The sequence below is a fragment of the Topomyia yanbarensis genome, chromosome 2 (assembly GCF_030247195.1).
Source record: "Topomyia yanbarensis strain Yona2022 chromosome 2, ASM3024719v1, whole genome shotgun sequence".
Classification (NCBI taxonomy): domain Eukaryota; kingdom Metazoa; phylum Arthropoda; class Insecta; order Diptera; family Culicidae; genus Topomyia; species Topomyia yanbarensis.
Genome location: NC_080671.1, coordinates 376,362,228 through 376,387,744, shown reverse-complemented (window position 1 = coordinate 376,387,744; position 25,517 = coordinate 376,362,228). Strand labels below are relative to the sequence as shown.

At 38.1% G+C, this 25,517-nt stretch overlaps 3 protein-coding genes across 3 annotated transcripts in view; 1 reads left to right on the top strand and 2 right to left on the bottom strand.

Moving 5' to 3' along the window:
- Positions 1-5: 5 nt before the first annotated feature.
- LOC131684624 (uncharacterized) overlaps positions 6-25,517 on the top strand; it is a 127,237-nt gene continuing 101,725 nt past the window's right edge. Inside the window, exons 1-2 of the mRNA XM_058967645.1 lie at positions 6-143; positions 232-291. The gene's annotated coding sequence lies outside the window, so the exon portion shown is untranslated. The remainder of the gene's footprint in view (positions 144-231; positions 292-25,517) is intronic.
- Positions 2,842-3,771, bottom strand: LOC131680776 (uncharacterized). Its single transcript, XM_058961486.1, has 3 exons — positions 3,353-3,771; positions 3,139-3,250; positions 2,842-3,000 (listed from the first exon to the last, which is right to left on the bottom strand). The coding sequence occupies exons 1-3, from the start codon at positions 3,769-3,771 to the stop codon at positions 2,842-2,844; spliced, it is 690 nt and encodes a 229-aa protein (XP_058817469.1).
- On the bottom strand, positions 10,045-12,378 carry LOC131680775 (uncharacterized). Its single transcript, XM_058961485.1, has 4 exons — positions 12,315-12,378; positions 11,249-12,261; positions 10,600-11,187; positions 10,045-10,516 (listed from the first exon to the last, which is right to left on the bottom strand). The coding sequence occupies exons 1-4, from the start codon at positions 12,376-12,378 to the stop codon at positions 10,304-10,306; spliced, it is 1,878 nt and encodes a 625-aa protein (XP_058817468.1). The 3' UTR covers positions 10,045-10,303.

The following is a 25,517-nucleotide window of genomic DNA, read 5'->3' as shown; positions in this document are numbered from 1 at the left end:
GAACATATGGTAGGCGCCGCTATGAAGATATAAAACGGAAAGGAATTTACTGGAGAATTTAGAATTTAAATGTCCTCCGCTGACTTGAGCGCTATCAACTGTGGTGAATCGAAACACCGAACATGCATATCTAGCTTCTAAAGGTACGTTTATACTAATAAATTGTGCGACACTGTGAAGTTATGGCGAGCTTTTTCTTTCTAATTTTTTATGTACCGCTTTTATGGACAGTAATCACAATGATTTTTATGGTCTTGAACACTAATAACCGGTTCTAAAGACTGTCGAAAAGTGAGTACATACAGATATATCTAGATAGCACAAGTATACCTACTTACGAAAAACTTGCGAATCTAATCAAACAAGTAAGCTGGATTTTATTTCGATGGGGGGCTTTTGCATTAATTTCAAAATTTAGTCACTTTTATGACTTCAAATGATCGACAGAATAGTCACTCAAACCTGATCTGAATTTTTTTTTGTATTGTGTCGCTCAGGTCGTTCGGACGTGTATCCAGTTAAGCGTGGGCAGCTTTGTTAAGTTTAGTTGCGCATTCTTTTATGCGAGTGAAACAAAGACACTATGCTAATTTTTGCTGCTCAAGATTCATTCTACATTCTTTGGGCGTACGAAATAAGCTTTTATGAACAATTGAGCGACCGAAAATAAAACTTGTATGAACAGAACATGCTTCGTAAATCCCATGTAAAAATCGGATAGCGATCCTTCAGCACAAGAATCGGTTAAAATGTTTTCCCTCGTACAACTCGGCAAAGTTACACTACTAGTATAAAATACGGTTAAAAATAATTAATAAATCGTATGCAGGACAGGAATTCCACGAAAATCCGTCCGAAAATCTTTAAAATCGTGACCGAACATCTTAGATTCCGATGAAGCTTTACACGTTTCACCGGCATGGAAGACTAAACATTTTCCGCAATCAATCAAGACAATTTTGACTCAAAAGCAATTTTTCAAAAGGACGTAGACGTTTCTACGTGCCTCAACTTCAAAAAGTTTTCATTCAATTACTGTATTTTATGCAGTAAATCTATCTGAGAACGAGTTACAGGGAATGAATACTGCTGTACAAAAAAATACATTGAAAAAAATGTGTCATTTTTCATAAAAACATAAACTCATGTCAAAAATTTAAATTGCAAAAATACCCATTTTTATGTTTTTTAAATTTTGTCACCAAAAATCTAATGAGAAAAAAATACATTTTGAATGTGATTGCATGATGGAGAACTTATCGGTAAAAAAAGTTTTTCTGACAATAACAATCTTCATAAAAATCAATCAGCTTATGTACAATGTTGTTACGGTACTGCTGATTAATTTTTATGAAAATCTAACACACGGTGTGAAAAAACTGCTCTTTACGTTTTCGATATTTGCCCATTCTTTGTTTAACCTTAAGTTTGCCAAAAATAGCCAACAAAATCGATACAGTAGAGCCTTGCGACAATTAAATGATAATAACAATTAAAAATAAGTGCCGAAACTTTTACTTTAATGTCACCTAACTTGTCTTTCATTCTTTTATGTCTCACTTCGTGCTTAGCCTGCCATTCTCGTTCTTCCTTTGTACTAGACGCCGGGCACTAGCATAAATGTCCTCTGATCACAAAGATTCATCTGACACTGAAATTGATCTCAAACGAGATTTGTCATCACAAACTCCGATTGTTCGTTTGAAGTTGAAACAGTTGAAAAATATTCGACCCTATGTGATCTTTTTCCGGCTTTACTAACGGTAATTTCACTAAACATTTTCGAAAGACCTGCCGATTTGGAATATTTGGCCGCGACCGAAATTTTGAAAGATAAGCTCAGAATTGTGGTTTCCGATGTAAAGTTAGCAAATAGGCTGGCGACAAAACCCGTACGACAGAGTTCCGTGGCTATCTACCCGCCCGTATGATAGAGATAAATGGCGTAGTCACCCATTCGCGTTTGATATGCATGGTTTTGCTGCAGCACTGATTGGATGATTTAGGATTGCATTCAAAAACAGACACACAGGACGGGAAAAAATATTAGTCAGACTTTCGCCAAGATTGCGTTGCCTAATTACGTCCTCTTCGACAAGGTTCGTTTGCTTGTTTGAATAGCGTGAGGAAAAATTGATGCTTTCAATTAGAAGACGCTTTAGGCAATGCTAAAAAGAGCTACGTCACCGGCTAAACTCTTCTGCTCTTTTGACTCAGGCTAGGAAAGAGTGGGACTTTGGAGGGTGATTTTCTACTGTGCTTAGAAGCTATTGGCAAAGGAAGAATTTTTCCTCTATTGAAATTCCCTGTAAAGGCCAAAAGGGTTTACTTCCAGGGACACCAGAAACCACAAGTATTTCCACCCATTCAGAGATTAAATCTTATGCTGGAATGATGATATTGAGCATCGTGATCTTTCTACATTTCCTTAGGTCACAAGGTCACATATTTGATCAGCATTCTACAGAGGAATTGCTGAAGTATCATTCTGTAAATCGATTCTTTTGAATTTTTAGTAAATAATTAAAAATGCGAAACAAAACTCACGTCAGAAACAGACTACTGTACATTTTTTTGTGAATTGCATTGATGTAGGAAAGCTAGCTATGGCTAGAGAATTAGTGCTCTTCTCCTCTTCTGGGCGGCAAACTCCAGATTGTCAAATTTACTGAGCCCTTCGGCTCCTTTGTACCATTTAGTACCACTTTGTCGTTGAGTTCCCGAATTGTTCGCGAACTACTCGGTCACCACGATGGACCTAGCCGACTTGGACGGAAAGTTCCCCGGCTAGAGAAGTTCTCTTGAAACCGAACCAACCAGCCAGGTGCCGGGTGCCAGGTGTCACTTTGGCGATTCCGGTTCGTTGGTTCTTCGACGACCCGCGACTGGTGGTGTCTCGTTGCGGTCTACTCCGTCCCCGATACCAATCTTGCTTCCGCCGACGGAGAGTTCCATAGCAGGTGCTCTGCCTCGGTTCATTACGCCATTTCCGCTGTAAACCTGTCATAATTTGCGCCATCAGTTTGTTGATCGCGTTCCACGTGAGTACGTCGCTACGTCGTCATTTTGTGGACAACATTGTCCGGGTTAAAGTCCAGCCCTCCCGTTTCAAACATCTCCCTGTGTAGCGTTTCGAACCTTGGACATTCGAAGACTTCCTGCTCCGGTATCTTCTCGATGTTCTCTCACTCCTGGCATAACGATGACGTGTGTCCGATCCTTTGAAGATGCTTCCTGATGCAGCCGTGGCCTGTGTCAGGTGGAAGTTTCCCTTTACGTGGTTTCTATTGACTCTCTATTGATGAGCCGTAAGGTCCACCTTTTTTCCGTACTATCCCATTCCAGAAGTCACCTCGTCATCAAATCGATTCTCACAATCTTCTTCGCGTTTCTCCGATTGTAGCGCTCGATATCCTCCACCAGGGTGATGCAGATGTGCATCATCTCAGCGATATTGCATACTGATATTGTTCTGAACGCGCTCGCGACTCGTACTGCTATCAACCGGAACGTCCTGTACAGCATGTCGCGGTTCTGCATGGTTTTCAGCGCTGCACCCCAGGCCGAAACTCCATATAACATTATCGATGACGAAACACTAGCTGGCAGACGTCTCATGCTGCTTCTCGGACCGCTGACGTTTGGCATGATCCTCGCAATCCCGTTCGTTGGCTTCACCGACTTTTTGCAGGCATCGTTTACGTGGTTGTTGAGGCTGATGCGATCGTCGTTGTTAGATTTCGAAATTTTCTGAGTGTATCCAGCGGACATAGGCCTGTACGAGACGGGACTTTCCTGGCTTTAGCAGCATCACCAGCTTCTGTACCTTTCACATTTCGGAGGAATTGCTATCATCTAAGCACTCATGCAGCACCATCCTGAATATGTCCGGATGTTTTCATCCGGGCCGGGGACCGGAGGGCGTTCTTCTTGTTAGATCAGTCACATCAACGTTCTCGGTCTTGCTGTCCGCTGAGGGGCCTGAACGAAGAGGTATTCCTCTTTCAGTCGCCGGTTGTCCTTCTCCGCGCTGCAGCAGGGTTCCTTTGCCGATGTGGTAGCGAATCGCCTGGTGGATGGATATACTTCTTCCATACTCTCCACTCCATGTTCGCCGTCAGTAAAGGACTATAGAATGTGACGTCGATGATAGACTCCCTCCCTTCTCTCCGAAACGTACTAACTTCACTAGAGCATCCCGCGGGATACATCCTCTTATGTTGGGTACTCTACTACCCACTTCACAACCCAGGCATCGAAGTCACCACCAATTACTAATGGCTTTGGCCCGATCATCTGCTCGGTAAACTGTTCCAACATTAGGCTGAACTGCACTAGTATCCACCTTGCAAGTGCGTAACAGCTGCGCATGAAAACGCCATGGCAATCACGAAGCCTTTTGCTTACGAGTTTTCTGAGGTTAACTCAAATCCTCGCTAGATCCATCTATTAGGCTTTATAGATCCTTTGCGTGCTTGAGCCATTTAGTCATGAACTCCCCTCGGATATTATCCAGCGTTAAGTTACCGCAAAGTATTTCAGCGAGTCGTTTAGCTTCCGTATTCGTGATCTATTTAGCTTTCGTCTCAGTGATCCATTTTGCTTCTGATACCATGAGCCATTTAGCTCCGGTTTCCGTGAGCCATTCCGTTTCCAGCTTTGTTACGATCTATTTGGATAGTCCGTGACGACAAACTCATCTTAATCCGATTGAGCCATTTGGCTCCACAACGGGCCAACCGGTAGGTGCCGAGGTCTATCGCCAATTTTCACTACAAGGAAGTATTCTCAAAAGATATCTTTTGCAAAAGAAACTTAGAGAATTCCATTTAAAATATTAGGCACATTTTTGTCGAACATATTAATTTTTCAAATTTTAAAGGTAAATAAAATAACTGGGACATGATGGGGTGTCCAGTGGACACATTGGCCACCCAAAATTTTGGTATGTACATACAGACAATCAATCGGCAAAGCTCAAACAGCAAAACTTCGGTATCAAAGTCGCTTAAAAATGTTTTAAAATAATGAGTCCTGAGTTCATATCAAAATGCCTTCGTTCATCTTATTGCATTGCACATCTTGATTTTCAAAACAAAAAAAAGTCATAGCATTCGGAACTTGATTCAAAATTTCGGATGGTTTCATTCATGATATAATGGCAAAATATAGACTAGTAATTTTCATAGTCTTATTTATTTGAATTATTGGTGTTTTTAAATGGAGAACCATGACAATAATAATTTTTTGCAAAGCAAAAATAAGAAATGTCTATGAATGAACTGTTGCTCTTTTAGCTTTGATAAGCCTCGTAAAATCTCTGGGTCTTGATCAAGCTCTCTAGATTAAGATAGTCACATTTTTCTAAACCCAACAATACTTCTAGCTTCTTTTATCAAAGAACTGTATCTTAGAATACACGAGCTTTTGGGCTGTGCGGATTACATATATACTTGATTTCATCTACTAGAGATTGGAGGCTTCCTGCCAAACTATTTGCTACAATTGTTTTCTAGTTGCAATAAAATTGTTCAACACTGTTTACTGGTATCTTGTTATTTGGAGTACACTTTGAAACGAGCACTTGGTTTCATCGTGGCTCTTGCTTCTTTTAGCGCTTTATTTCTGTGTGTAAAAGCTTCACGTTAAGAACAATAGTCGATGGAATTCTGTTATTAAGTTTTATTTTAAATTTTCTATTTCAGAACATGTTCGTGTAATTTTGTTTTACTTCATGTTCCGTTCCGAAAAAAATAACAGCAATAGAACGAACTCTTTTCTTTTGGCTTGAGAGTCAAACACAATGCAGTTTTGTTTACTCCCCAAAGGAAGAAAACGAGAGCACAACATCCAACTAAGAGACGTTGGATTTGGGTGTTAGAATTCTTCATCAGTTTGGAATTCTTGTCTCATGGGCCACAATTTGGTGTCAGTTACTAATCAGACATCACTGGCGATTGGTCTGTTTCTTTTGGTGTTCATATATGAGCGACTGAAAATAAAAGTCGCTAGGACAGAACATGCTTTGGAAAACCTGCTTCAAATATATTATAATGTAAAAACCGGACAAACTTCAAATATAAAAATCGGACAGGGACTCCACTTTGTAAGAGTCGGATAAAAAAAAACTTTCAGTATAAAAACCGGAAAAAAATATTTCCTATTTTTACAAAGCAATTTTGTTTAGCCGACTTTTAATCTTGATCATCACGATATTCGGATACTCCTGCGTACGACTTATTCATTTTTAACCGAATTTTATAGTGATGGTTTAACCTTGCCGAGTTTTACGGGAGATAACTTTTTAAGTGATTCTCATGCTGAAGGATTTCTGTCCGATATTTATGCTTGAAGTTTATTTCCGATTTTTATATACTAATATGTTTGAAATGTTTGTTTGTTTTTTTAATTTTTAGTCGCTCATATGTTGTGTGCACTGTTAGGATTTAGTGTCTAACTAGCCCTAAGTTGGCATCAACGAGATGATCTCAGAAAACCGCAATCCTACTTTTCTAAAAAATTATTACCACAACCATTTTATTGTCATGGGTCTAATAAAAAGTGTTATAGTAAACTGGAATAACAAGTGTTTCAATGATTTGTTAAAATGTTTGAAGTGAATATATTGATTGACCTCTCGGTTATATCATTCTCGGTACACATTTCTTGCTGGACACGATTGAGTATTTATTATCAGAATAGAACACAGACCCACGAACCTTTGAAAAACGAATTGTGTACAATTTACTTTTTCCATCGATACTCAGAATACCAACCGGATTGTACAGCTCTGATTGTAAATAAAGCAACTTGCATCGTAACAAAAATGCTTTCAATTTCCTACATATATGATTACAGCCAACCCTATTGAATGTACCTTCAATAATTTTCATCAGTACTCGGTAATGGGCAAGTGTCGTAATTTGAGAAGGGGAGGAAAAGGTATTAAAACGTGGCATGTGCTCCGATTGCGCTGAACCCTGCTTCAATTTCGGCGCTTGAAGCAGGTGTTGCGTGGGAAAGCATTCAAGGCACAGTACCTAATATTAATAAACGTGCCACTAACGAAAAAGGGGGAAATCATAGATGGGAAACCGCGAAGGGTTACTTGTATGTACCTTGTAGTAGGGCTCGATAAAATTTTACTGTGCACGATATGCTATGTGCTTTGGTAGATGGTGGCGTTTATTTATTAATGGAACAGTACCTGTCGGACTTCGAAATTATGGTTGTGGTTTTCTACAAGGCGCACATAGGAAATACAAAAGTTTCCTGCTTTTTTCAAGCCACTGTTTAGAAATCGGTTTGCTAATTTAGTTTACATGTAGTCCTCTTTGAAGAAGGATACCCCGCACATTATTTTTAAGGATGATTTGAAATGCTGTTGGAATAGTTGCTTTATCTCGGTCAATTTTTAGTTGTATACCAATTATGATCGACAGTATAAAGAGTTGTATTATAGAAGCACAATAGCTCGATAAATAGAATCGCATAAATTAAAACTCGTGGTGACGCACTAAACGCTATGATAAGCAATCAATGAAGTGCAGAACTCGATACTAGGGTCGGCGGAATAGATTGATCCCACGTGTGGAGTAAAAGAGTGAAGGTCAAAAAGGTGCATGATAGGAGGGGGAGAGAGATGTCGTTCGAAGGGAGATTGAAAATCAGAAAAAAAAAAACAACATTTTATATTAAATTATTTTTTTTAACAAGGTTGAAGTCGCCAAATGAATTAATTCGAATGCCCAAGAATGAAATTCCAAACACGATTTTTTTCATATGCTGATTAGTATATACTCCCAAAAGCGTTTCCGATGGCTCTGCTTGGTGCTAACAAAGTCTAGCGATATACATAAAGCTGCAAAAGGTGAGAGCTTAAAATATAATCCCAACATTGAATATAAGTTATGGATTAAGTTTTGACTTCGCCACATCAGAATCTGACACAAACTGAGAGTCAGAATAAATTAGCACCGAATTGATGCTAGTCCCGTAACATTGAAACCAATACGGATTTATTGAAAATAAGTTTTGATTTACTTATTTTAAACGGACCTTTCATTTTCGACGCGAACTTCATTTTGTGCTAAATATAAATCAATTTGTCCAACCCAACGTGACGCTGGGATGGGGAGGGCGTATTTTGACATGCGTATAGAAACCATGTGCGCAAAGTAACTCAAAGTGGAAATGAGTGCCGACCATGTATTTTTAATATGAAATTCAACAGTAAACAATGGTTATTCAACTATTTCTGCAATGGACTTGTTTTTGTTAAAATGTCTCGAAATCAAAAAGTTTGCGTTTTATTTTAATTTTTATCCCATTGGAATGCTGCGAACATTTCCCATTGAATGGTGAACTCGGGGTGAATCGATAATAAGACTGTAGTTATTGAAATGAAACCAAATTTTTACAGTGGTCCAGTATTTATTTCAGCTTATTACGTCGGTTAAATTTTAGGATGAATTTGACTGAAATGCTCGGTACCAGAGCTTGCACAGCTGTTTGAGGATCGTTTTTCTTAGTTTTTTTCACTTTCTCATAACTTGCTTTGGTGTTCTGAAGTTCGCGTTTCATCTTTACCCAACAGGCTACGATCGGACCGAGTTCAGTATATATTTGGTGGGCTCATATCTATCGGTACAAAATCCACCGAGTTAACTGCATAACACTTCTGTATGGTTTTGAAATAGTGGAATTGCACCAAATCAGGCCAAAGCAACGATTTATGATGGTGGCGTCTCAAAAACGGCATACTTCGGTTTTGGAGGCACTCAGGCTTGAAATTCTTACAATTCATGGTGCCTTTGATCACGAACGGTTCACAATGGTTTCCACAAGTGCATATGGTCTGCCAAATCAGGTACTTCAAAGCGAATTTGACAGTTTGTTCCATTTGAAACTATCATCCACAGCAAACTTATCGTTACCTGTTCCGGAAACTGCTTAAAATCCGTTTTGGTCTAAGTCTCATCATCACCAATGACACAGCAACATATAGAATCACTCTGCTGGCGCTGGGCCGATTCTTTGCACTCTGTCCGAAACATTGCCAAACATGCCATTTGACCCGCGTCCCGCATCGCAATGCATTCCGCTTGAAGTGAGCAATCAGTACCCTTTCGGTTTTTTGCGCGTTGTTCCCTGGCTTGTGGTCCACTCTCATCCTTTTCTGGACCAATTTTATGTAGACCTTTGAGACGGGGGATTTTACTTAGGCACGATGCGACAATTTAGGATTATGCTCGAGCTTTGCTCTGCTCTACAGCAATCAAACACGGGGCGTGAAATCATAATTCAGCGTCTTCCGAGATTCTTAACCTTACGGTCATTCGCGTCATCATAAAATTTTCTTTAAAAAATTCTCTATTCTTGTGAGCGGGGTTAGAAATCGAACCCAGGTGAGCTGCGTACATGCCTTCGATGTACCAATAACGCTATACCCGCCCGGGTCTGATCTTGTGACTGGGTACAAATATATGTAGTTCATATCAAATATGTAGTAGTTTAGAATTTTCGCTATTCTATTTTTGTCAAAAAAGTATTTGTCAAAATTTTAGTTTCTGTTAAAAATCCGGGCCCCCTTCACAACTCCGGGCCCGGGGGTAAACATCCCATCTCCCTCTCGGCGACCTTTGGAAGAGTTATTATTTTCTTGAAATTTTGGAGACAATAGTAAGTCTTCTTGATATACAGTTTTCGTGTACATGTAGTGATTCTTATAAGAGAAACGTAAAAAAATAATATTTAAAACTATTTAAAAATATGAAAAAGTTTAAAAAGATAAATTTTACTCAAACCTGTATTTGTTAAAAGCTGGGAAAATTTTTCGATATTTCATAATAAACATTGATCTATGGTTACTTTCTCTTTCGATTGTACACTACATATAAAACTTTCCACTATTTTTCCAGTGCACATCGTAAGACGACGATTTTATCTAGCACTAAAAAATGTTCCATAGAAATAATACATTTAAAACACGAATTTATTTTTTTGCCATATATTGTTGTTGCAACTATGCGAACTAAGTGACATAAGTAATAAAACTGACATTATCAGTTATGCGGCATATGAAGAGAACCAATGGAACCAAAGCTTGTGAATTTCAATAAAACCGACCAAAAAATATTGAATACAATCCTAGTTTTTTTCTATTCTAATTTCCTAAACAATGAGAAGAGAAAAAGGTGAAAAAATCAATTGCTCAACTGGTCCGTGAAAGAAGCAAGCATTCTACACTGTCCAGTAATAATGCAATGGTAATAGATTGTGATTAGTCCGATAATTTCAAATCTTACGACTCCTGCTGATTATTCCATCTGTTGTCCCAATTCACATACAAAAGCTCAAACAGAAACACCACACCCCCACCAACCAATCCAATTGCAAGCATCAGAAACGCGCCCAGCAGATGAGATGGTTGCAATGTTATTGGTCCAGGACTTTCCCGGTGGCGGGAGGTACTGATGGCCAGTTGCACCTCACCATCTTCGTAACTCGAAATCACCTATTGGAAACGGTAGGAACTATCAAACGAGGAACTCACCATCAGTGCCGAATCATGCGCATTAGCCATCAGAAGTAACTCACCTTCTGTTCCCAGTAACGTTGAATACCGCTCTGAAATATAACCAAAATTAGCGCGTCTAGATGTTCCATCATTGGCCAAGTTTTGCTGGACATTGCAACGCAATGCTCAAAGTAGATGTCTTCGATCATGAAGTGATATTTGTGTGCTATTTCTTTATCAATGTAATCGCCTACCGCAAAATGACCATACGGTAACCGTTCAATACCGAAACTGAAAGCCTGATGCATGGCACTTCGGTGTAGAACCTCTTTGGGATGTTTCTCAAAATTATGTAATAGCTTCACGATCGTAGGTTGTGTTGCCATCAGTATCGAGAAAGTCCACGCATCATGAGTCGAAGCCCAGTGCATGTTGCTATCGGCCAAGTCCTGGACTGTGTTTATTGGTTGTTCGTAGCGTGGTAGAGTCATCAGACTGGAAAGTCCACCGCTGTATATGTTACCGATCATTAGTCCCACGAAGAGCAGTGAAGCCATGATGATCCTCTGAGTCACAAATGTGCTCCGGTTGACAGTCAGATTAACGGTTTGAAGGATAAATATGCAACCAATAGTCATGAACGATGTGCAGATATCAAGGGGACGATTCTGAAATGTGAAGGCAATCCTTTGAACCGGAAATTGAATTTTTCTATACTGCTCCACCTACTTGTTCCAGTAGTACATTTTGTATTAAAAACTCCATAAGCATTAGAAAAATACTCATGACTACAAACGTTGTCAACACTGCAATCCACAAATTTAACGAAAACGGCAGTAGCGGTGTCATCCAGCTGCTCAACAGTTGCGGCTTAGGAGTGATGCAGGTTACTCCTGTTCTTGAAATTGGCTTCGAAAGGGTTAGATAGAGATTTTCATGATGCCATGAATATAGGGCTCCTAAACCTATGTCAGCTCGCCGTTCCACCACAGCACCGATAATTCCGTTGCCGGTCCGATTATCGAAAATCTCACCCCACTCATCTTCTTCCTCCAATGATATTTCCAAAGTACAGTTAAACTTTGCGCAGAATTCGAGAAATAACTGTATTTCCGTTCCATCCACGTAGATCCCAGTTGTGCCATTGTAAAACGCGTTCGAGTTTCGGCTGGCATAAACCTCCCTCCAAACAGTGTACGGAGAATAGTTGAATATGGCCAACCGTAATAGTTGGCCCTCCAAGTTCTGTAGCTTATCTGGGAATAAATGTCGTTTATGTACGAAGCTACCACGTGACGGAATGTAACTGTCCAAGATAATGATATCCCGATCATTTTCTCCACTGACAAACTTTTTTGTAATTAAATCAATTCTATCGACCTCGCTTGGGAATAGAATAAGAAATCGTGGAATATCGCGTAAGGTTTTGTGATCAACGAGGCGGTTAATTATCGATGCGTTTGATGCTGGATGAACCAGAACAATTACGTATTTGTTGGGGAATCGATGGATCGCTTGATCGTGTATGCTTTCGAAAATCTCCAGGAAGTTCAGCGCAACTGTTTCCGTTAATACAAACGACTGGCACCCTGCTTCGATAGAATTCAGGAATAGAAACTCATTAGCTTCATCGAACGTAAGCCAGAAAGAAGGATAGGGTACAATTAAGTTACCCAGCAGATCATCGTCGGCAGACTGTTTGATGAAACAGGTAGAGTGGAGGTGTTCGAAATACTGCAACACTGAAAACCAAAATTAAAATCATTTTGTAATTTTGGAATGTTTATTTAGTTACCGATTATCTGTAGTAATGATAAAATTCCATAGTCGTTTGGGATGGTTTCTGTAACGTTAAACATTTTTTTCTAGAAAGACGCTCAAAAGTCTGGCAACTAGCTTTATAGTAACTGTTGCTGTTCTATAATTCATGTTGAGCGCATGTTCGTATGTAATCGACGAACATGACTGTTTTCAGATATCTAAAGAGTATCGCGACGTAGACATTTAATGGTTCGATTTGGGTACTATATGTCGATAATGATTGGGCTAATTGTATAAGCAAACTTATTACTACTCTTCGATACGACAATCGATGCATAATCGCGATTGGATTATTACTTAATCTGAATACTATGGTTAGTATCAATGTACCTGGATGGTTTCAATGTCAGACGAAGGTAGAACATGAGTACTCGTGGATTGAAAATACGATTTACTGACATATCTAAGGTGAACAACATATAAAAAGAAATCTTTCTTCTTCGACTGCTTACGGCACTAATACATCCTTTAAAATTCTATTTTTTATTTTGTTAATTTTTTTATGAACTGTATTGTTCACTCCCAAGGAAATAAAAAACACTTCAAGATGAGCCTATATATCAAAACCCTCGAGGGAATATTGAGATAACAGAACGACTAAACCTTAGAAAAGAAAATGTCTTCCAAATACGGCTTACAGTATAGCTCTATACCACACCGTTTCACGAACAATAGCATAATCTTGAGTTGCAGCTCTCTGTACATATGTACGAAGAAGCAAAAATCCGGATACACAATTGCATTACTGCAGGGCAGTAACATCAAATGATATGAAGTTTCATCAACGGATTGACAAAGATCACACGAATAGTACTCAGCACGCTGAATAGTAGCCATGTGATAATTAAGTTAATGTTCAGTCACTGCCCTGACTAGAAGACTGCAATTGTGCTAGAAAAAATGCAGCAATTTCTTTGACATTTTCGGACTAAGTCATTAAATGAATGATTTGATTGCCGTATAATTTTGAGTCATCTTTATTTTGTACGGTGCATAGTTGGCCTGGCCGCTTTAATGATTGCGTCGCATACCATGTGTACCACAAACATTAATGTTGACAAGTAAAATTGTAGGCGAATGTTCAATTTTCCAGGATTCCTACATATATTGACTGTGTATGTGTAGACTAGACTACACTTGACTAGAGAATGCACAATATGTGTAGTCTGTCGATGAACCATAGAAAATTGAATAAAAAAAAATTCTCCCTGCTATTTTGAAGAAAAATAAGCGAATTTTACAGTTACATATGAGGCTTTTCGGTTTTCATGAAGTCCATGAATTTTCCGAAACTCGAACTTTTTTCTACTTTTTTGTTTCATCGAGTAACAACAAGTCTAAGCTTCACAAATCTTATTTAATTTCCTGTGTCAGACAATTTGATCAAGAGTTAATGTGTTCACCGCGGTGCTCCTCGACGTGGAAATGGTTGGATATCTATGTCGTGACGTTTCACTGCGATTGAGATGAAACGTCACTTACTGGTCCTACTGCGTTATCCTCGTCAAGAATTACTTCCGGTTTAGCAGCAACTACAGCTACTTCCAACTGTTTATTGTTCATCTTTCGATCTTCGGAGATTTATCTGTTTCTCGGTGCCACTGGTTTATTACATGCTCGTAGAAGATAGCCAATTCCACCGCAATTGTGATAAGTCATTTGAATTGCGAAGCATCTTTCCGCCGAATGGTTGATGCTGTTGCATCGAGTACAACGTTCCGAAATCTGCGAACTTGATCCGCGCCAGACCATTCCACCTCTGTATAGTCATTGTCCTCTTCCTCCACGGTAATTGAACCTTTGGTTTGGTGTTCTACCATACGCTGGAGTAGAGTGACCAACCACGTATCGTGACGGTCTAGCAACGGAACGAAGGGCATTCAATGAGCTTTCAGGTGTTCCCATAAATGCTTGTTTTTTTTAAGACGTATTCTTCGTTGAGGCGTATCGTTTCAATTTCCCTAACTTTGTCGATCAGTTCTGAGAGGGTCCCGTTACGGCTCATCATTTTAAGAGCTGCTATTCTCACCTCTTTATGTTTGGCTTGCTCGGCAACTGTGCTCAATATTTCTTCGAAGTGTTTCTCATCGCCATACTCGCATAGCTTTACAATCAATCCAACTCTTCTGATAAAAGCCAAATCCGTTTCAAATCCGAGAGTTTTCTGCGCTGAAACATGACGTCAGCGTTAGAACCAAAATACATTTTAGACGGAACATTGCATTGGAGAATGGATGTGTCACTTCATGAGGCGCATCGCTCGCTGATACACAGAAAAAAAAATATTGGTAAAAGTAAGAGTGTTCCGCTCTTAGCAAAAAACAGCCAACGCCAACTATTAGGTTGAAAGTAAAACTTTTAAATTAATCAAGAATAATAATCAAAGTAAAAGTTTTCCTTTTAAGCAAATGAAGAATAGTACTCAAAACAAAAGTTTTATATTTAAACTAAGAGTATGCGTTGGTTGTTTTTTGCTAAGAGTGAAAAACTCTTATTTTTGCCAACATTTTTTTTCTGTGTGTACGGTTCCTCGAAATATTTCAAGGAGCTTTTGTCCTGCTTTAACCTTGAAAACGGCGTATTTTGTTTCCTCGTCAACAATACCCGCCAAAGCCAACGAATTGCTTAAAAGATCCTGCCATGAATCGAAATCGATTTTGGATATCTCTTACCCTTCTACACACGTCTTACACTCGGGCACATTGATGGATGCTACGGATATTTGGTTCATTGAGGAGACGAATCGAGATATATCTACCGAGGAATCATTTCGGTGTCCAGCTAGATGCTTGGTACTGCAAGGACCGAGGTCGCTCTCGAACTCAATGCTGCTTACCTCGCCGCACTCGCTTCTTGTGGACGACAAACTGGATTGTAGCAATCGGATTGTTTCATGCGTCTTCTGCAGCTCTTTAGTAAGATGAGCTAACTTGGAGTTCTTCTTTTTCCTGCAATTTATTTCAAAGGGTCAACTATTTCCCACAATAATTTTCCTTTTCATTTTTTTTAGCGATAGTAGGTACGATGACGGTCTAATTTTTTCATGGCTTATCTCGATTCTTTTTCCAGAGTTTTGTCATAAGCTAATGGTTAGACGCAATAATGCGCAATTTGCATTGTTACTTGGCTTAACATTTTTTTTGCCTCGTGCAGAATGGACACAATTTGATATTTAATGGCTTACCATCATTTTTGCCTGTTTTTTCATAAGCTTATCTCACATTGTTTTGCCTATGGTTAAATGGCTTACCTTTTTGCCTTTTACAGAATGGCTTATCTATATTTCTTTTGCCAAACTTTTCTTCGGCCAAATTACTGTTCATTTACTGACAACGTACCTCTACGCATTTCCATAATTTCAATTATATTATCTCATCTAAAAAAATATACTTACTTTGTAGGAGCGTCACCTGCGCCATTGTCGTGACGTTTGGAAGCCATTTTGTGTCTGCTAAGTATTGGCAGTCGATCTGCTCGCTTTAAATTTATAACACAGAATGAAACACGAAACTCAATTCGAAGCTTAGGGAAGCAACGAGCACGTATATAAATTCTCTTCTCTTTTACAATCGTGCTATGCCATCATCCCTCTCTCTCTCTCTCTCTCTCTCTCTCTCTCTCTCAATCGTAGCCCGTCTGCGGGGAACTTCGGCAACCTTCGTTTTTCATTCATTTTCGACGCCGCTAGCAAATGCGTTTGTCTCTTAGCGGGGCACCGTTCGTGTACAAGATTGCCAGCCCGGGGACAACTTGACAGATAGTGCTTGTTTCATATATGTACCACCGATTTGATGGTGGCGCTAGTATGCCTTTTCTGTACGACTACCACGAACAACGACACGAAAAAGTTTCAAGAGAAAAGCGTGTTTCGTTACGTGTGTTATGAACGCCGTCAATGCGGCTAGAACAACATTTAGAAAAAGCGTATTCCAAAATGTGGATAAAGAAAAATATTATTAGAGAATAAAATTACCCCTGATTGGAAACCGTCAGCAAAGTTACATAAATCTTATTATAGATTTAGATGGAAGGTGTTGTTTTTAGCAACCGGCTCTCTTCCTTCCTAAAAATGTTTTGGTTTTCTTGTTGTGTGAAGTTTGTAATCGGTAAATCATTGGTGTTATAAATGAAATATAAATGAAAAACTTTTTGGCCAATGAAAGTAAATCACCAAGCTTAACAATTCGTGAACCTGCGACATCTTGTTTCAAGTTCATTAAGAACGTCAAGAATTCTAGCATTTTGATTGGGAGAATAAACAATATATGTAGGATTTTCTACACATTTAGCAAAATTGGTTTTGAATAAAATTTGTGTGTTTTTATCAGAATTCTGGCATCAAACCAGTAGTGCTCGGTTTCAGCAAGAATGCTGCCAGGAATGTACAATTTTGTTCGACTTCGGCCAGAGTTTTGTTCGACTTTTGCAATAATTCTGTCCGGAAGATGTTGCGATGGTTTTGGTATGGATCCCTTCAGAATTATTCTGGCATTTTCCTCGGCTCTACCGGAGGATTTCATGCCTTAGGAGATGTTGATTAGTTTCGGAAGATTTTCGGAAATTCCAATATAAGTGGTAGTGGCTTGATTTTGAAAGTCATCTTCTTGTATTTCCGAAAATCGATTTATTTTCTTTCGGAATTTTAAAATTACATATGGAATCTATGTTTCTGTTTAAGTATGGGGGAATGAGGACAGTTTCTAATGCAGCGAAATAAATTTGATGAAAGAAATGCTTAAATTGATTATTTTTTAGATATGGAAAATAGTAAATGGGATGCGCCTTTTTCAAATTTTGCTCCATTCGAGCCGCCATGACATCACCAAATCACCACAAAATTTGCTTATGAGTTCAATATATGGGAGCTGTCAAGTTGTCCCCGGGCTGAAGATTGCTCTCCTGCTTGTTCTCGTCCTTCTCGTTTTTCAACTTCCGGAAGCAATGCGTTCATCGTGTGCTTATGAAAGTTTCGTTTCGTTTACACTGAACAAAAATTAACTATTGAATGAATGGCTCCATTCGTCGCGAGAATATATCAGAAAATCACCTAATTGCAATACATCACCTAATTGTTGTATAGTTTGCTTCGCATTAGATACCCCATACCCCACTCTGTTACATAGTTTGATTTGTATTATTTTTCACGTCATATACCCCACAATCTACTCTCGGAACGCTCGTATTATTATTATTATTATAGACCCTATAAGTTGGTGATGCAAATTTGAAAAACAACTATTTTTAATCCGAAAATTTGGTTTAAGAGTGGTAAAAATTGCAAAGAAAAAAAATTAATAAATAAATGAACGTCTGTAATCTGTGGTCTCATTTTTCAACTTATCCTCAGAATGCAGGGGTTATTTACTGTTGATCAAGTAATAACCAGTAACTCACCTTAATTTCTTTCTGAATTTTCGATCCAGCTCGATTTGTCTTTATATTTCCACCAATCTCGTTAGAAATACATCAAGCATTACGAAGGCTGATGTTTTCTAACGGCGGTACGGGCGGTACCAAGTATATTTTCAAAACATTATTTTATTACGAAATAAATGTAAATATATTCAAAACTAAATGAAAGAACCGTGTTTCTATTAATATAACTTCCATTAATAGCCCCAAACTCTGGGCCTTTTAAAGGGTTAAATGTAAATTTATGTGAATTGGTACGGTCCTTTCATGTGCATCTTGCAAGAAGTTACAAGATTTTTAGCTGTGTGCATTGAAGGATAATGTGTTACTGGCATGCATACTCATTCATTACTCCTTTGTGCAATTTCAGTTAGATTAAACCAATATCGGACTTCCAAATGACCAAAGAGTAAGCAAAATTTGAATTTTTGTGGGCCAATGAAAATACAAAGAAACAGTTTTATCATTCAAAAAGCTTATATTTTCATCCTCGTCAACATTTTTTTTTCAAGACGAACAAACAAAACCCAAGTAGCATGTCTAGTTTTATAGCACAGTACAAGTGTAAACTAAGTTCAAGAGTACCATAAAACCTCAATTGCTACTAGGGAATGGTGATGTTCCGTCTAATGTTGGGTGCGCGTGGAATTCCATTCATAATAATAAGGTTCTAAAGTAAACTAAATTTATTGGAGGAATGCCTAAGTATAGGTAAAAAACCCGTTTGAATCCACCTAGTGGTGCTATTGTGCCTTTCTCGTTTATTCAAAACTACGATTCCATGGCTGGTTATGTTTAATATAATGGTGGAAATGTCTATTAGATATTCAGTGCGATTTACACATACGTACAATGAATCGACAGCTACGAACTTGAGTTGCTATGTGTGGACGCTGAAACACTTGAAACCAGCAGCGTATCCAGGAGGAGGGTTCGGGGGTTTGAGCCCCGCCAAAAATTTTCAACTTGGTAAGAAATTTTAAATTAGTTTCTAAACTCAAAATCATTTAACACCATATTTTTAATTTGTTTTTCAGACCCACTAGGAAAATTTATTCTATAGGAATTAGAAAATTTTATTCGCGTAGAGGGTTACTTGATGAGGTAAGCGCGGTTTAGGGAAGGGTGGTGAGTGATGTGGGTGGGTGCCCCTCACCGTATCCCCCTAACTACGACCCAGTTAAAATACAGAAAACCTATGTAAGTCAAAAGAAAAAAATGCCGGGATTAAGTTGACGATGTTCAGAGTGGATGCATAACCTTTCTATAGGAGAAAGGCAAAAATGTGAATTTGCTGTGTGTTCGCACTCTTAAACCCGTAACTCCCGAACAGGAACTCGGAATTTAATGAAATTCAATAGCAGTTCGGAACGTTGTACCTTTCATTTGAGACCAAGTTTGACGAAGTCGGTTCAGCAGTCTCCGAGTAACCGATGTGCATATTTTTGGTAATACATACATACAAACATACATACACATACATACGCACACACAGACATTTGCCGAATTCGACGAACTGAGTCGAATGGTATATGACAGACGGCCTCCCGGGCCGGGATTAAGTTGACGATGTTCAGAGTGATTGCATAACCTTTCTATAGGAGAAAGGCAAAAATTTAAATTTGCGATCAATTTTAAGCCCTTTTTCCGCTTAAGGCTTCACTAAAAACAGTGAGTGAAAAGAATTGTACATTTTATAGGTCATTCCCCCAATGAAAAAGGTTTTCTTTTGAGAGGTTAAAAGGTCTTCAAATTTACAGTTTTCAAATGAAATTGCACGCAGTTTCGAAAAGTCACGTTATGAGAAAAACGCGTTTAAGGTTTTGATTATTCGTGGTAGAATGGCAATATTTTGTAACAATTAATGGGATCAAGGAGTCAGTTTTTCGAAATGGCCTATCCAATATGGCGGACCCTCACTAAAAAATACGGGGTATTTCAGCCACAGTCGAGAAAAAAGTTTTTTGTGGTTGTTTGATAACTCACGGTTAGTCTGCGGTGCCTCCACAGATCAATCCGTGAAATACGTTCTCGAGACCTGTACACTAGAGTGGGACATGGTTATACGAAAAAAATAAAATTTGGCTCCGAGTAACTTTTTGGGTCCCATTTAGCTCCCAGAACAACTCTGCAAATTTTTAGCTCGATCGGTGAAACTATATTTTTGCGCCCACTATTTAAAGTTTACGTGGGATTTCGTATGGGAAAATTGTCTTTTGCAAATTAATACTTCCAAGAGTCGCTCGTTACCTTCAAAAAATAAGTAGATATCTGATTTTTATAGGAAATTTGTCAAGTAAACAAAGTCTAGAAGACTGCAAAACGATCTGATACTTGTGGAAAAAGTTTTTAAGCAAAAACCGATTGATGCCCTCAAGATTGATGAAAATTTCACTTTTCATAGCATCACTGCTTTTGACGTTCTAATTATATACAAAAAATTTAACTTTCTGTTATTATGTACTAAAGAAGCCTCAATTTATCCCTCAAAACCTTGCGAAGTGGCGAAATAGTATAAACGATTTAGACAAATTATGAGAGGATTAAAACAAAATTGCATATAATTGGACAACAAACGAGCAGTGGAGCTAGAAAAAATGGATATTTTATCAATCGTCAGAGCATCAATCGGTTTCTGCTTAATAACTTTTTTCTCAAACGTCAGATCGTTTCGTGGTTTTCAAGCCACGTAAGGATTTATTTTTAGGAAGTAATGGGCGACTCCTGCAGGAATTATTTTGTAAAAGTTAATTTTCCCATACAAAATCCCATGTAAACTTTAAACAGTGGGCGCAAAAATATAGTTTCACCGATCCAGCTAAGAATTTGCACAGTTGTTCTATGACTAAAATGGTACCTAAAAAGTTGCTCGGAGCTGGAATCTGATTTTTGTCCCATCCTTCTGTACACATGTACAGTGCAACGCGAAGCATTCTGGGAACGTGCACAATGCCATGAAAAGGTTTCTATCTAAGGCGCGCGTCTCGAGCCGAGAGCGTCCCATGGCAGCTAGGACGCCGCCTCGAACAATAGACTTTTCCACGGTTCATGTACATACGCGATACATAACACAACCACTATTTCAAAACCTGGTGGAAAACAATAAAAGAGGCGAAAACAAATTGGGACTGTTTTTAACCAAGAGACTTCATTAGTGTCGTGAGGCCGATCGATAAGAACTCAATGGCATGTAGAAAAATTTTTGTTGCGCGGATCGAAAAACCCGTTCAACACAATATAGTGTACCTTTCAATAAATGCAAAGAAAAAAATCAATTTTTGAAAATTTTGAATAAGAACCTCCACTTAAGACAATTTTTTGAGGTGAAATATTTCAAAGCTTTTAATGAAGTTTTTGAATCTTTCTTATAAATTCAGAAGAATAACATTATAATTTTAACCATTCAGTTCGTCTAAAAGTGCTGCATTATTTGTTCTTCAACACAAAATTCATATTTTACTTGCATACAGGCACGTAGCCAGAGGGGGGGGCTAGGGGGCTAAAGCCCCTCCCGAAACTTTTCTGAAAAAATATTTTTTTACGAAATTTCCTAAACAATTTGTAATACACTTCCGTTTAGTGAATACTCAAGAACTGGTTCAAACATCTTAACGTAAAAATGTTGTAGAAGATATTATGTAGAAGATCTTGCGATAAAATTGATTGCTACAATCATAACAGATTATTACTTATGCAGGTATTCAATAAAACTCAAGCGGTTTGCGAATCTAGTCATGAGAGCCTATGGTGTTTTAGCAAGAATTGTGTACGTATATAGTAGTATAAGACAAAATGTTTAAGGGGAGGTTCTTAATTAAAATTTGCAAAAATTTGACTTTTTTCCATTTTTGGAAAGGTATTAGTGTCTAATATAGTATGTTAAACGGCGCATCAAAACATTTCCTACAGGCCATTGTTCGAAGCGGCGTACTGGCCGCCATGGAACGCTTTCGGCTCGATACGCGCTCATCAGGTAGAAGAGTAGTTCAGGTCTCGAGAACGTATTTCACGGCTTGATCTGTAGAGGCATCGCAGACTAAACGTGAGTTTTCAAACAACCACAGAAACGGTGAAAAACGAAAAATGTGGTCAAAATTGTTAAAATAACATTTTAGTCGGCCATATTGGAATCGCCATTTTCATTTTTTTAAAATTTTAATACATATTAAGGTTAGGTTCAAATTCTTGTTTTTAAACCACAAATTCTTCTTTTGACGATTTTGGATTAAATGCCACTTATTTTTAGGAGGGGCCCACCATATTAGACCAGCCATTTTGAACTATGAAAAACTGACTTCAAATTCGTGACCAGCGATGTCCAAAATACATAATTCTATGCAGTATTGACATTCTACCACGAATAATCGAAAGTGTGCTCAAAACTTTAAACGTGTTTATCTCAAAACACGTTTTTTCGAAACGGCGTACAATTTCATTTGAAAACGGTTCAATTTCAAGTCTTCATCTTTTGACCTCTCGAAAGAAACCCTTTTTAATTGGAGCAATGACCCATAAAATCTACAAATTCTTCATATTCACCGTTTCTAGTAAATCTTTAAAGTGGAAAAAGGGCTAAAAATCAATCTCAAAGTTTGCGTTCGCACCATTACACAGTGGTTCCATTTATTTGATTCGTATTAGACAAAGGGCAAAAATAACGTGGTAATATGACAGAGAGTTAGTTAGTATGGGGTAATCTTTGCGTGACATAATTTATGAATGTTCCACAATACCACTTTTAAACTCATTGTTTACGGTCCATTTTACATTGTCGACAACACTCCCGACAGCCAGCTGTCCGGAGTTCAAATTGTTTTCGATGAAACAATCTCGATAAACGATTACCCAGAGTTTAAACGCCTAGAACATTTACGTATCCTAGAGTCAATAAACTATTCAAATATCTTATGCACGAAAATATATTCTCAGTCGCATCGCTTGCTTGAAGCGAATCCTGACTAACAACCCACCCACTACCCAATCCGTGGTACTTATGGGAGTGTCACTGAGTCGGGGCCTTCTGTTAAGTAAGTACCACATCAACACTTCCTTTCTCATCCCAAGTTACGGTAAAGATGGTCGTGGCCCGCAATGGTGGCTCTCAGGCGAAATTCTCGCTTGGACTGGATTAATTGTTATTCCCAAACAATGCTCCTCAAGTAGTCTGGCTGGAAATGAGAGTCATCAGTCTGCAATCTACGAAGTATACCGTGCTTACGCAACGCAACGCAACGCGCACCATTACACAGTGGTTCCATTCCTTAAGAGAGACGGTCATAAATATATTTAATGCAAATATCGATACAAAACTACATATGTTTAGTAAATTTTGGGTCACTGAATCCGATTTTCACATTAAAAAAGAGATTATATCTACCTAACACTATGGTCTTTCTTATTACACCAATCATTCGCATCTAATTATCACTATTTTCTATTCTAACATTTTTTGAGCATCAAATAGTACACGTTTGATGTGCTTGTTAAAAATCATGATTTTTCATTGACAATTATCGAAAATGCAGCTTTGGGGCTTGAATGCCAATATTTTCATATCGTTTCCAGTGAGCATGATATCTCGTGAACCAACTCACAGACCAATCTTCAATTTTGGAATGTTGTTCGTGATTTTAATAGCAAGTTAACGACAAAATTTGAAATTACAATTAATTTTTCCCTAAAAGTAGTTTTTATGAATACAAACAGTTTGTCCACGGTAAAAATATTTTTTTTTCGCATAAATAAAAATATCCTCGTGAGGGTACCATTTATTTTAAAAAGGAGCAACAGTTCATGAATTCAAATTTATTTGTAAATTGAAACTTGGAAACGAAGTGGATTGAGCCGTTTGCCCCGTTTATCGAATATTCTGTACCGCCCTGTGTTTCAAACGTAGCGTCCGATAAATTAATATAACTCAAGTTGTAATGACCCGATCGAAAAGAAATAAATAATTAGATTATTTAATTTCTAAATAATAACTAAGCTATTTATTTTAAAGATTTGAGGTAATAATAAAATAATGTAATTTTAAAATGTGAAATATTTTTTTTGTCTTGTATTATCTTGTCAAACATATACAACATCTTAGATTCTCTAGCCATTTTGGGCGCAAACTTGCGCAGCTAAAGAATAGTTTATGTGGAACTGAACAGTCTGAAGACCATTTTAAAGAAAAATTCGAGAGGGATATCGAGGGAAAAAATTAGTTAAAGCCAAATTCAATATTTTTAGTTAAATTCTCCGAATAAATATACAAACATACTCATATTTCCGCACGCCATGTTCACCAAAACCCGATAATTATCGTTCAATACACAGCTAGTAGTAACGTTATCTGATAAAAATAGTAATATTGGTAACTACTGTTCGAAAAGCAAAAAAATTCTGACTAGCAATCGAATATCAATATTATTCAACATATCGGTAAATAACGAACCACCCTATGCATTCTTCTATATACTAAAAAAATCAGTTCATTATTGGCGAAATCAAGTATGAAATAATAAAACATACATCCATAACCATCTAATCGAGAGATAAAAACATGCTTTGCCGAAATATGTTTTTGGTATTATTGGACCACTGTGCATTACGGCAAATTTGAAGTTTTTTACCCATTCTTAGGTCATTCCTCCAATAAATTTAGTTTACTTTAGAGCGTTTTATTAAGTTTGGTCACAGAGAACAGACATCCGTGATCGAACAAAAATATTTAAAAAACGCGTGCAAACATTTGAATTAATATACGATAAACACTAGCACCGCCACACCAACCTATTCCGACTATCCATCAAATCCATTCCGGAACCGGTTCGAAATCCTGAATGGATTCCGTAAGGAATCTTGCTCAAAGAAAACAACCGATTCCGACTCTATCGGTTATTGCATTTGAGCTGGAATTCATGCTGGAAGTCCGAACCGGTTCCGGACTAGTTTGACTGGGTGGAGGAATAAGCGCTGTCAATCCTGTCGAACTCAGCCACAAAAAAACATGACGACAGTAGCGCACCTGGTTTGGCATCCCAACTACCTTCGAAACAGTTAGAGATTTTACATAAGTTGAATGCTGAAGATGGACGTCTGTTCTCTGAGGTTTGGAGTGCTAGATCGATCCTTAAGCAGCAGGCTCTATGCAGTTTTGGTATTCCACGCGCACCTAACCTTAGACAGAACGTCGCCACGGGCGCCATTTTGTTTTTTCGTCTTGAAAAAATTTGTAAATGAAGACGAAAATATAAGTGAATCCTAATACTATTTCGTTCTATAATTTTGAATCCTAAAACTATTTCCTTCTATAATTTTTCATTGGCCCACAAAAAAATTCAAATTTTGCTGACTTTTTGGTCAATTGAATGAAAACCTCCCCTTAAAGTAAGCTACGTGATTCAGTCGTCTCTTTTGGTCGGATGCCGATCACATATAGATTTATTAGTCACGTCAATATGTATCAATTTTTGATTCCATCATTCGCTCTTAGATAATTTTATCATGAGGAACCTAATGTGGCTATCAGTAGCAACATTTTAGTCGCTTTACATGATTGTATATATACATACATGCGCAATGTATTATGAAACAGCAGAGACGCCAAAACGTAATCAGTCTAAAACCAGCGGTGCTTATATCCAAAACATACATAGTAGTCAAAAGCTGCGTCCGGTACCCTCGAATAAACTGCCAACAGGATGCTAATATCACAGACGGCTTGTGATCCAGGAGTTGAAACAAGGAAGAAGATCTGAACAAAAACACCATCACATCA

What these genes read in the sequence shown, in the direction of transcription:
- LOC131680776 (XM_058961486.1), bottom strand. Translation starts at nt 3,771, where the DNA reads ATGTCCGCTGGATACACTCAGAAAATTTCGAAATCTAACAACGACGAT. An exon ending in AGAATCGATTTGATGACGAG is followed by an intron (nt 3,251 to 3,352) that starts GTGACTTCTGGA and finishes CACCTGACACAG; the next exon opens with GCCACGGCTGCATCAGGAAG. An exon ending in GAAGTCTTCGAATGTCCAAG is followed by an intron (nt 3,001 to 3,138) that starts GTTCGAAACGCT and finishes AAATTATGACAG; the next exon opens with GTTTACAGCGGAAATGGCGT.
- LOC131680775 (XM_058961485.1), bottom strand. Translation starts at nt 12,378, where the DNA reads ATGTTTAACGTTACAGAAACCATCCCAAACGACTATGGAATTTTATCA. An exon ending in AAAATGTACTACTGGAACAA is followed by an intron (nt 11,188 to 11,248) that starts GTAGGTGGAGCA and finishes TTCACATTTCAG; the next exon opens with AATCGTCCCCTTGATATCTG. An exon ending in AACGTTACTGGGAACAGAAG is followed by an intron (nt 10,517 to 10,599) that starts GTGAGTTACTTC and finishes CGTTTCCAATAG; the next exon opens with GTGATTTCGAGTTACGAAGA.